This window comes from Pterocles gutturalis, unplaced genomic scaffold (assembly GCF_000699245.1).
Source record: "Pterocles gutturalis isolate BGI_N339 unplaced genomic scaffold, ASM69924v1 scaffold20353, whole genome shotgun sequence".
Classification (NCBI taxonomy): Eukaryota; Metazoa; Chordata; class Aves; order Pterocliformes; family Pteroclidae; genus Pterocles; species Pterocles gutturalis.
In genome coordinates this window covers 61,292-73,817 of record NW_010123632.1, presented here as the reverse complement: position 1 = coordinate 73,817, position 12,526 = coordinate 61,292, and the positions used below count along the sequence as shown (strand labels likewise).

The 12,526-nt window shown below is 40.9% G+C and overlaps 1 protein-coding gene across 1 annotated transcript in view; it reads left to right on the top strand.

Annotated features, from left to right (window-relative positions):
- The window catches only part of LOC104465078 (disks large-associated protein 1-like), a gene marked incomplete at its 3' end in the record, with an annotated part of 116,678 nt that overhangs the window by 47,467 nt on the left and 56,685 nt on the right, over window positions 1–12,526 (top strand). The window contains 1 exon segment of the mRNA XM_010077988.1: window positions 1,488–1,728. Coding sequence (XP_010076290.1) covers window positions 1,488–1,728 — 241 coding nt within the window.

The following is a 12,526-nucleotide window of genomic DNA, read 5'->3' as shown; positions in this document are numbered from 1 at the left end:
TCATTATGTCATTGATGCCAGGACTTCAGCTGTGGACATAACAAATACATGTGCTGTTCAGAATGGAGCTGTAATTTGAATTTCTGCAGTATTCTCTGTTTGGGCATTGCAACCTTAGGGTATTCACCTGTGTGTTTTATAGCGAGGCACTTTGCACAGGCCATGGGCTGGTGCTCTAGAAAGAGGGTTAGGATGTATCTAGGAAGAAACAGCACTGAAATTCAGGTCTCAGAGGCAACTGTATGAATTTTAGGTTAGGGTACTTATTTAGCTGGACACCTAACATTTATACAAAGCTGTCTACCAAAAAGTGTTATTTGCCAGTATGAAGAAGTTGGGGTTTCCTTAAAAAAGCATTAATTCAGAGATATTTATGTGGGGATATGTCTATTCTCCACCACTGTAGGACTGTTCTTTATGATGTACTTACTACTACTCTTCCATGCTCTTTTAAGCAGTTTTCCTTTGAAAAATCATATTCTACTCTTTGAGATTTCCCTTTTCATTATGTGTACAAATACTTGGCATAATGTTTTTCTTGGTAAAATTCATCCTGGAAAAGAATTTCTAACATTTTTTTTCTGCCACCCTAACACAGTCTTGTCTTGCAATCTTGGCCTTTTGCGGGCTTGAAAACTAAAAAAATCCTCAAGGGACTGTTTCCATGTGCATGTTTCCTACAGCAATAATTATTGTGCTTTAATGCCAAGCTTGGGGCTCTATTCTCAGTTTAAAAATATGAGCATCCTTTCCTACTTAAGCTGAGGTAAACGATTTCCAGGTTTGTAAGACCTGAAGCAAGGCCACATGCTTTTGAATGTTCTTTAACTTGTGTGAGTGCAAGTCTTGATCACCACCTAGTGTCTGCTCCACAAAGGGTCTAAGGATTCCCTTGAATTTCTATCTCTCAGCCGAAGGAGTCATCCCAGAGATGCAGTTATACAAATATTGTTCCCCTGCAGCAAAGCTGGTTTCCCATCAGCCACCCCTTCCCAACCGTTTGTCACCACTCTACCCTGGAGCTTCCCAGCCCCTCAGGTTTACCACAGTGATTGCCTGTGGATTGCACTGATTATGTACCAGGGTTAAGCTGACCTTTTCTTTTTTCTCACCTCCCAAAGAAAGAGTGATTTTTGTTTTTTAATGTAATGGTCATAATGGCCAGAGGTTCAGCCTCTGCTGTGGGCACAGGGTGAGATAAACCAGATGCTGCTGTGAGGACTCCCGGCTTCCCACCAGTCTCAGGAGTTAGAAAGAGTGGGAACTCTGCTGAATCTCTGCCCAAAGCCTCTGTCTCCCCTTTTCGTACATTTTTTTTTCCCCTAGCAATTGTTGCTTTTTAAAAAGGGCCATGTTTACGTGCCATTCACCTGTTCTTCATGTGTGAAGGGATCTTCTAACAGATGCTGCCACTGTAGCTTGTGAGTGTTTGTACCAGGTAGGTTGGTGTATGGGATGTACTGAACATGCCCGGTGTTTGCCTGCAGGTGAGTGAGATGGAGGTGAACGGTCAATTCGAATCCGTCTGCGAGTCGGTGTTCAGTGAACTCGAGTCTCAGGCGGTGGAGGCGCTGGATCTGCCCATGCCAGGCTGCTTCCGCATGAGGAGCCACAGCTACGTCAGAGCCATTGAGAAGGGCTGCTCCCAGGACGATGAGTGCATATCGCTGCGGTCCTCATCTCCCCCACGTACGACCACCACGGTGAGGACCATCCAGAGCAGTACTGGTGAGTAACAAAAAGGGAAATCCAGAGGGGTGGCAGAAAAGGAAGGTACTGTTCTGTGCAGCTCCATCAGAAGATCTCTTCCTTGTCAGACACCAAGTCCATAAAAAGAGTCTGTGTTTTACCAGGGAGCTGGACAGACTAATCAGCCTAAAACTGCGCACATGCAGTTGTGGTGCCTCTTACGTCCAAGCTAATTTATTCTGAGCTAAAAATACACAGAAGGGAAGTCCAAGGTCACATCTCCTCTCACTCTCTTCTCCAAAAGACAAATCACAATTTGGCAAGGCTGAACAGGAAGAGTCTGGGGTAGCAGCTCTGCTGGCTCTTACCAGCAAAGGATGGTCCCTCTGCTGAGTTTTTCTACAAAGATGAGGTGATCTTTGTTTTTTCTAAAAGTTACCAGTTATTGGATATGTTGTTTAATGGCTCAGAAAGACTGTTAGAGCTCTCCAGGCCGTATCTCAGAGGTGGGAATGAAGAAGGAACAAAAAGGTCCAGAGGTCAAAACATGCATGTTCACATCCTGCTGTTACTCCTTCTGCAGTTCAAACTATTCAAGCCTTGCAAGAGGGAGAGGTTTTGGTCTAAATGTCAGACTTACAAACCTTCCTTTTAATGTTTAAGGTTACTTTTCTTTTGGAAACAACCATTATGAGTTCCAGATTCTGTCATCAAAATTTTTTTTTGGAAAGAGAAAGCAAGTCAGAAACCAAAATCCAAATCTGCCTCTTCCATTTGGGAAAGCAAGAGGCAGGAACCTTTACATGTGTGTGCTCTTCCCTGTGGGAGGATGAGAGCGTCCCTCCTTCTTTTGACGTCTCTGCATCCGTTCCACTGCTTCACACAAGCTTCATTTACTATTCATGTACTATTCATATTCATGACTAATATTGACTATTTCACTGTATTTCACTGTACCTACTAGCTCTTTTCCCAGTTCCTTAATTTCCATTTTTCTGTACTTTAAACTTTTGCCTTTTTTTGTGTGTTATCTCACAGGTGCAGTTGTTTATACCTTGTAAGTTCCTTATCTCTCACTCCAGTCTTTTTTAAAGCCACTTGTCAATTTGTTTATGTCTTCAAAGGACACTTTAAATCCTTTTACCAAAAATGTTTGGCTTAATTTGTGATTTTTCTAAAAGTGACAAGTTTTAAGTACTGTTGGAAATACATTGGCAGTACCTCATGAACATTAAAGTATTTTTAACAAATGCTGCACAGCAATTCTCATCTAAATCACTAACCTTTAAGAAATAGTGTTCACGTGGCAACATTTTTACTATAAAAGTAGTTCTTGCATGCACGCAAGGTTTGCACCACACCACAAATACAGGATTTACATAAGGTATGTGTTACTTCATTGTACAGTAATAGCTTATGTTGAATGTATTCTGAGGCAAAAGCTGAAGGATGGGAGTTTTCAGGGATTTAACAGTGTGCATTTGCCTTTATTAGGTCACCTTGAGTATCCCAGAGTGGTTTTTCAGTTCTTTGAGAATGGCTTTGTTAACACTTTTCCTTTATAAAAATAACTGTAATCATTAAGCCAGAAGATAATAACTATTTTTTAATTATCTTAATATAAGGCGTCGATTCTGTCACTTAGAAAAATGGTGCCTGTGTTTGGGGATGATGGTGTATACATGGAGAAGGTTAGCTGTATGTATTAGCCAAAAACACTGGAAAACGCAAAAGAGGAAAATCATTATTGCAAACTGTCTCTTGTCTATGCTCCTTTTTTTGTAGTACAACCACAAGCAGAGGCATGGTCTCTTCCCTGGGTAGCTGGCTTTATTAAAAAATCATATGAACAAAGCTATGTTATTGAAAAATATAATCCAGTGGGTCTGTCTTGGGTTACTGCTTCTGTAGTCAGCCCCTTAAGATGCAGAGATGTGAATGATTTCCAGCCTTCTCTTTGGACACCCATAGAACCATTTAAAGACTACAGAAGGTATCCATTTTCTGCTGTGGGAATTTTAATGAGTTCTCTTTTGCATTTTTTAATTCTTGGGCTCCCAAGGGCCCATTCCTTGTACTGGTAGCATTTCAGACAACTTGTCTCTTTTACTACCTGACTTACACACCACTATCCATTTAATGGGGTTAGAGTGGAATTAATTCCATCCAAAAGCATCTGGATTGACTACCTTGCTGTTGCCTGTGGCCGGCCCACAGAAGACAATATGAAAGGTGTCATGGATGTTTTCTATTAATATCTGCTTCAATGAAATGGGAAATGGCACAACAGCTAGGCAGATGTGAAGAACAGTATCTCAGACTTATCTCCACTGAGGTGATGTTTCAAATGCTTTTATGGGAGATGCAAGGCGCACACACTACAGATTTAACATCCCCACATGAGACAGCTGTCCTCCTGCCCCAAAAACACCTCTGCCTGTTCAGCCAATCAAGGCTCCTTTCATCAACAGTAGCAATTCCCTCAGGGACCTGGCTTTTTATTCACTAATGCACAAAGCTGTGATCATACACTGTATATTGGGAATTTCTTTGACTGCTGGAAGCCCAGGAAAATGCCAGCTTGATGATGATGGAAAAGACAAGAGTGCTGCCTGCCCACTGGATGCAAAATTATTCCTCCATAGCAATGACCCACAGCTTTCCAGGGCATCTGGATGAAAACATTAAGCAAGCGCTATGGACAAAAATCACACTTACCTCTGCCTGTCAGCCTGTGCTACCTTGGTTGCAGCCTCAGGTTTTAGTTTCCTTTTGCCACATAGTGTTGGAGGTTCAGTTCTGAAATTAGGACTACCTCTCTACTGGCATAGCTGCTCAGCTCCTGAGGATGTGCTCAATCTAACTATAAATCCAGTGCTAATGGGCTAGCTGTGGAACAAAGCTCAGCTATGGGTGACTGCCCAACTGGTGGCCTCTGCAGCCTGCGCTGGTCTTGGTATCGCGGCAATGCTGCGGGGTGACCGCATCTGACTGAAACCGAGCCCAAGTGTGAAAATGGGGCTGTAGGCACAAACCTGTTGTCATCATCATGTTATACTGTGAGTGGGGAAAAAAAATTCTAACCTCACCAAAGTGAAGTTTCTGCGTATATGTGGGAGGTGAGTACTTTGTATGTGCAATGAATTTTTATCCTTCTTTTTAAATGAAGAATTTTGAAATGAAGAGAAAATAGGATCTTATCACTTTATATGGAAACAGAGGCATTTGGGAAATAAGTGCCACGTCACAACTTCATCATGCCTTGAAAGGCAAGCAATTGAAAAGGTCCATTCACCCTCGTATTTGCTTGCTCAGCATCGGTCAGACCCACAGAGGCAGCTGTGGGGGCCCATCCCTGGGAGCTACAGCAGCTCTGAAGTGCTAGCATATGTTATACACCATAGCTTGCACTAAAAATTACCACCCATGTCATTTGGTCTCTTCAGAGGAATTTAATGAGGTGTGAGTTATTATATAATTTGATCCCAGGTTACTTGCAGATGCAATCATTGTAGCTGAAACTCTTCAGCCAACAGATTCAGTCACTGAATAGGTAGCCTTTTTAGCAATTTTAAAAGTCTGTAAATAATTTCAATGGTCTTAAAGAATAGAGTAATTAAGAAACAAAGAAATTTTAAAGCAGTCTAAAGACCGTCTTTCACCCACATTTCTTGTGTCTGTGTTTCTAAACCATGCCTGTGCAGCTGTGCATGTTCTGTTCCTGCAAACAAATCTTATGACATTGTGAGGGGTCAGGTATTAGCACAAGTAAATAATTGAGATTGGATATGTTTAATTTGAAAATTACACCTCTGTAATGGAGCTGGAGCAGTAACATGAGCAAAAACTCTGCACTAGGTCGCGATAAGTATTTTCTCAATATCTAACTACAGTCAGGTAAACAGGAATAGCAAAGTTATCTGCAGCAATGCCATCTGGTGATTCTCAGTAATATTACACTTCTGCTTAAAAGCAAAACAAACAAAAATCCCAAGGAAATCATGCTGTGTAGCCAGCAGGTTAGAGAAGGACTGAGAGTTATCACAGTATATGTTAATTATGGTGCTTCAGCTGAGCAAGCTGTTTTCTTTCTGTTCGTTGGAACATATGACCAAGAGAGGTCAGGTATTTTGTGGAAAGTCTCTAAGGGGCTGCTTAGCCAAAAAAAAAAGTTTAAAAAAAAAAAAAATGCAAACAACTTTAAAAATAGACTTGTGCCAGGCAGAGTTCAAAAATAAAATCAAATCCTGTGGAGGAGGAAGCTGTAACTGACTGCATGCCAGCTGTGTCCAGGCTCTTTTGGACTCCTCAGAGCTGTCCTTTCAGAGAATATTCTGTCCAAAAAGAAACAAGCAATTAGGATTTCAAATTTGATTTCCAGCTGAAGCTAGGATTGGTTTCTGGATCTGTACCAAAATTAAGATATTTCCACAGAAGGTCTGAAGAAAGTTATATAACTAAGTTAAGGCCTTCATGCAGATGTTGAACTTTAAAACAGATTTGAAGATTGTAGAAAACTGTTTGACAAAGAATTTACATGGTTCATTTCCTCTGTTTCCTTGAGTAATCCTGAAATGCAGTCTGCCTTTGGATCTGCTGTAAAATTGCTTAACCCAGCACTTAAGAATGTTTTCTGTTACTAATGAGGAGCTGACCTTGGAGGAGAACACTATTTCCAATTTCAGAGGTATCTGACTGTAGCTGGAGTGAGTTTCATCTTGTCTGTCCCAGAAGTCAGCTTTACGAATGTTAAGCTCCACATCACACACAAAAAAAACCACCCATGTTTATGAAGCCAGTGAAAGTTTTTAATGAGAGAAACTCAGAACAGAGCTCTTGCTGGAACATTTCTAACTGACTTAAAGCATGATGCAAGGCACTCATGGAAATTGCTTTGATAATAAGTGCCTGAGAAGGAGCAGGACTGAGCTGTGAGAAAGAGCCAGCCATGGAAAGGCTACCCAAACATCTGGCAGGTTGCACCAGGTCGGTTTATATGTGGTGTAGTTTTATGCCAATTGAGAACAGGAATTGAAATAAGTTTCATAACTTCCATTTTACCTATTGGGTGTAAAGTCTGTCTGAAGACACATGGAACGTTGTGGACTGGAAGACAGGGATTACTGGAATAAATATTACACTTTAAGACTGCTTGGTAGTTACAGCTGGTTCGTAATTTAAGTCATGTCGGGTAGTGGAATGTATTACATCCATTTCTTGTCTTTCTCCCCGGGTCTGCCTCTTTCCTCTGTGTCATTATGAATATTGAATTTAAACAGTTTTGGTCCTATCTGAGACACTGCCCAAATCTGGAGAGGGACAAGCTGTGGCATTCACCCTGGAGCTTGGTGATTTTGGTTTCTTCATAAGTCCACTTTCCTTCACAGCACTTCAGGGAAGTGCTCAGTCCTTGCAATTTCAGGTAAGGCTCAAGGCAACTTGATGAGCATAAGGGCACAGTGAAAGCTCAGAACTTCCTAAAGAGAAAGGGTGAGAGAAGGACTTTGTTTTTTGGGGTATGGCCTATTTATTTTTTCCACCTCTGAAAATGTAAAGCTTAGAGGAGCAGGAAATTAAAGACTTGTAATGCCCTTTGGTATTCAATCTTTGCTTATTTTTCTTGCTCTTCATTTGCTTGATATGCTTCTAAACTCTTGGGCTAAGGCTCTCAGTAAGGTAAGAACATGAGAAAGATCTTAGTCATTCAAAGCTGTGATCTTAAAATGCCTTGAAGCAATGTGTTGTCTTACTTTGTGAACACTTCCAGAAGCACAGAACAACTCTGCTATTTTGTTCATATAGCACTTGTGTGGTTGACTTCTCCCATTGTCCAAACAACTTGGACATCTCCAAGGCTGAAAATGGATACGTCACACTCCAGCCCACATAACTCGGTCAATGTCCATGTGTCTCTCATGCTGGGGAGTGCCACACTGGCCACAGACTCAAGATGTGGTCTCACCAGCACTACATCACCCTCAAACTGCCAGCTGTGCTTTGGCAAAGACTGCCTGGCACGCAGTCAGCTGTCCTCAGTACTGGGGTACGCTGCGGACTGCTGCTTAGCCTGCTGCTCTGCAGGACCCTACGGGCCTTTTTGACACTGGGAATAGAATGGCCATCAGACCTACAGATTTGACAGTCTCAAATGAAACAGGAAAAACCGTGATTTTTCAGGAGAAGGAGATCTATAGAAGAAATCTGGATCATTCTACAAAAAGAGCTTTTAAGGAGAGTATTCATCTAATGGCAGCCCAAAAAAAGAGGATGCAGTAATTAGTTATGTAAAATGTAGTGCTTCATTATTTCTTAGTCTCATCTTAATTCCTTTACAGAGAAGAAAAATTCCATGGAAGCCCTTTGCATACATCTATATGGAATGTACCTAAATGTATTCTGCCTTTGATTCATTTCCTTTTATTATACTGCACACGTAAAAGTGATAATCATTTCAGGTGATCAGATTTATATAGTTCTTCCTAAAGGAGTACATATCGGTTTTGGATTTGGGCTATGCTTTTATTTCAGACTAGGTATGTGTATTGCCAAATGCACCACTATCTGGCGATTGTTGTAGGAGCATCCAGAGCCCCTGTTAGATGGAGACCCCCTGGTGTACTAATGTCATGAGACAACCCTGGTCTCACCCTTGTGCACCCCACTCCTCCTGGTGTGCCCGTGCTTTGTATAAGTATCTCTGATGGAGCCTGCAGCCATGCTTGTCTGAGTATGTTAAATCACCTGAATGCCCAACACCTAGCTGAGACAAAATGTCACTTGATTTGCTGTAACAAATGTACAGGAGGGTATTACAAGCAAAACAGAAATTTGAAGGTTGCTGTGTTGACTGGGAACTGCATCCCTCCAATCTCATTATCTGAGAATTAACTGTTTTCCAGCCTATAAACAAGCATGAAACCTCAGTGATTTTGCTACAATCCAAGAAGCAACAGCTAAATCAACCATCTGTTCTTCTCATTGCTGCAAGGCCATCAAGTTTGGGCTGGCTGACAGGTCTGTGTCAGGTAGAGGCAGCAGTTTATCTCAGGTCTGGTGTCCTAAAAATGAGCTCAGGTGCAGGGCCAGGCTGATGTGACTTCAATAGCTTTGACTCAGCAGCCTTGTGCATCCGCATTTCTGGGGACAACGTTTTCTGACTTGCAAGCAGAAGTAGGAACCAACCCCCTTTGAAATATGCCTGGAATTACATTGCAAGGAAGCAAGTTTCCCATAGCAGTGCCAGCTTAATCACAAACTAATGGGTAGAATGCGCAGCAGAATATAAAATAAACGTGCAGTCTGTTTCCACTTACATATCATGGCAGGACAGTATAACCTTTATCCAAAACGTTGTTCTCAGGGACTGGTCACTGCTCTAAAACAGCAGAACTGTGAGCTTTAAGCATACATTGTCCCTCATTGTCCCTGAGATGCCAAAAACAAATGAAGGGCTAGTAATTCAGTTTAAACTTCTTGAATATTTTCTTCATCCTGGTTTATTTCCAGTGCAATGTTTCTGTGATGGTAGTGACAGAAATTACCTGAATCAGTAAGCTGAAGATGGGCTCCAATTTATATAATGCAATCACATTTTCAGTAATAATTCCTGCCATTTTCCTAAAATAGACTAATGTGGTCACTTTTTACTGCAGTTATCTTTTGGAAAACAAGACCTAGGCTCGTCTGAGGCCTCTTTCCTGAAGGGGCTATGGTCAATTAATACATCCAGTGTGTAAAAGTAACTCAAGTTGTTCTTTTTAGTGTGCACTACTGTCCAGTCTTCATCAATGTGTTACCACCCACCTGCAGTAAGTTCCACGTCATTGCTTTAAGACAAACATTAATATTTTGGTTGTCCTCGGATATAATAATTACAAAGCTCTCTTGAGCCACAACATATTCCAAGAAGTTACAGACAAGATATTTGGTGATAATGGGCTTTTTAAAGTGACTGAGTGATTTTGGATTTAAGAAAAAAAAAAAAGTAAGAATTTTTAGTAAGTGGCTTTAATGAGAACAACTCTGCAGGGCAAATTCATTTGGAGATGTTGTGTTTCATCTTGTTGGTAGTTCCCATTTCAGAGTTCAGATATGATGCATTAGATACTGGATCCAGTAAATAATTACACATTTTCATCCTTCCTAAATATGTGTTTATGCAACAGTCTAACAGTAATTGGCTCTTTGAAGCTGTGGCGGACTATAGGGTGCATATATTATTAACCACTTTTCTGAAACAAAGACTGCCTTTTTTCTTTAATAGTAACACAGATAAACCCAAAGGAAATGTGGCAGCAAAGAAATCTGTGTATTAAAAAAAAAAATTACAAAAGCTCTGAAGTAAACACAAGGATGTGATTTACTCCTTTTATTTCTTGGTGTTACACTGATCCTGCTGCACTGCTTCTTAAATGCTCAGTAACAAAGCACAATGCAACTCAAATACTGGGACCTGGAAAATGCCTAATGTTATTTTGCAAAGAGGGACAGCCTAGCTGCCATTACAGTCTTATAGTCCCTTTTATCAAAGGCACACTGTAGGCAGATGCTGGTAATCTGTTCTAATGCCGCAACCTTTGCCTGGCCTCTCAAGGGGGAAATGGATGTGTTGGTCTTTGGAAATTGTTTTCCCTTACTGAATTTGGCTTTGGTCAGATGGGAGAGTGCTAAATTGCATTCCTCTTAAAATGCAGTAAGCCATCTGAGCACAACAATTCCTAGTTGCTCTGATCAAGGATTTGAGCTAAGCTGTCAGAGGAGGGGAAAAAAAAAAACAACAAATAATATCATAAAACCCTCTACTGTGACAGTTCTCTTGCTTATTCTGTTGAGAAAGACACCTACTTTTTGTCTCTGCAAAAAACAAGATGATGGTGGCTTGATAACCATTCTTTTTGCTGTACTGATTTTTCAAATTAATTCTGTCTTTAGCTAAAGTAAAATATAGATCTGTATCCCTCTGGGAAGGTTTCAGTGGAAGTCAGAACATTGTAATCGTGTAACAAAATAAATGCTGGCAGGCTCTTTGTTTAAACAAAGCAGGCTATTTCTGTTTTGAAATTCCTTGCGCTCAATTTCTTTTAACTCTCTTCTCCTGAACTTTGCTAAGAGTCAAATAAAATGATGTACATCTGTGGTGGAGAAAAGCCAGGGTCTTAGCAGACCAAAAATAAACAAGCTATGAATAAAATCCAACCTATCCATGAACTACTAGCCCCAATCTGCCTGCCTCAGGAAGTCCTGAGAAAATCTGCTGCTTTCCATTTTACATGAAGGCTAATTTACGCCCAAGTGACAAGATTAGCTGTCGCCTGGTGCCATGGCCTTACGCTGTCTTGTCTCACACAGTTCCCTGAACTCTCATGTGATGTTTTACCATTTGCCTCTTTTTAAAAAAAAAAAAAAAGAAAAAGGAAAAAAATGAATAAGCAGGGAAAGAAGGTATTCAGACAGATGGCCATGGGGTGAGGGGAAGTATTGTGCCTGTGTTGAAAGCTCTGGTAGCGTGGTTTGCAAGGCTGCATGCTCTGATCTAGGTGAAGTCAGTTATTGTCTCGTTATGTACTTCCAAGGGAGCTGGCTCCGTCCTTATACGTATTGCTTTATGCTTTTCCCTCTTTGTGATGTTGCTATGGGGAAGTCTGATCATGTGAAAAGTTATATTAATGCACAGCTAAGGCCAAAATGCCTATTCTCTTTTCAGAAAAAGGGAGACAAATAAGGGCAGTAAGTTGTTAATTAAGATTTCAAATACCAACATTCACCCTTCCCAAATCTTCCTCTAGGACTTAATCCACAGCCAAAAAGCTGCATCACCTTTGTGCAAAAGTGTAGAGTGTTATTTCATGTAAATGCATGTAATGTGTTGTGTTTAACCTCACATCAGCTCCCTGCAGGGCAGACCTTGTCTTCCCCAACTCTGCAGCCTGTAGCGCATCAACATTTGTTCTGGTGTTGCATGCTTCCACAGATTACACATGGCATTATGAATGAGAACACCCTCCCATAATCTGATTTATTTCCTAATCATCCCCATTTCTGGACTTCAAATATGTGCTGCAGTCCTGAGAGCCTTTCCCTGTTTCTGTCAATGCTTACTGAGAAGGTAAATGTATATCTCCCTTATGGAGAGCATGTACAACTACATTAGTTGAGAAGTCTTGTGCTGAGTACCAAGACTGGTCGTGTGTTCTGCGAGCTTGGGTGGGATGGTTGAGTAATAGCTGTAGAGTGAAAGGGTTCTCAACCTGAAAGCATGTGGGTGGGTTTTTTTTTTCTTTAATAAGATATAATGGTCCACCCTACAGATGACATCCACCAATGGAGAAAACATTTATCTGTAAATAAGAGCTTCAGTTTTTACTCTTGATATTGTACTTTTTTTCCTAGTTCAATATACCTCCTTTCATTGAAGGGCAAAGGGTTCAATGGTTAAGAAAAAAAGGTGAGAAATTGCAAAAGGGGAGGGAAAAGGACAAGGAAGAAACTGATTTTGAGTAGCAAAGTGGGTCCGGGATAGTTTCATAAAACAGAAATGTGTCCTGCAGTTCAAAAATCATTCATTTCAACAAAATGTAGAATCAATAACACCTTTCCCTGTGTGAGTAGTTGATGGTGAGAAATAGATGCAGAGAGCTTTTAACCTGAGTTTTTCCAAAATGCTTTGTCTTCTCTTTATTCCTTCATCACATATGACTTGGTCTGTAGACTAGTGGAGATGGTGTGCTGTCCATCTAGCACATTTTATAGATGCTGTTTGATCCCCCAATGTAGCCAGTTTTTGACACTGACTTTAGAACATGTTTTCCGGTTGCAATGAGTCTCCAGTTCCCCTGCA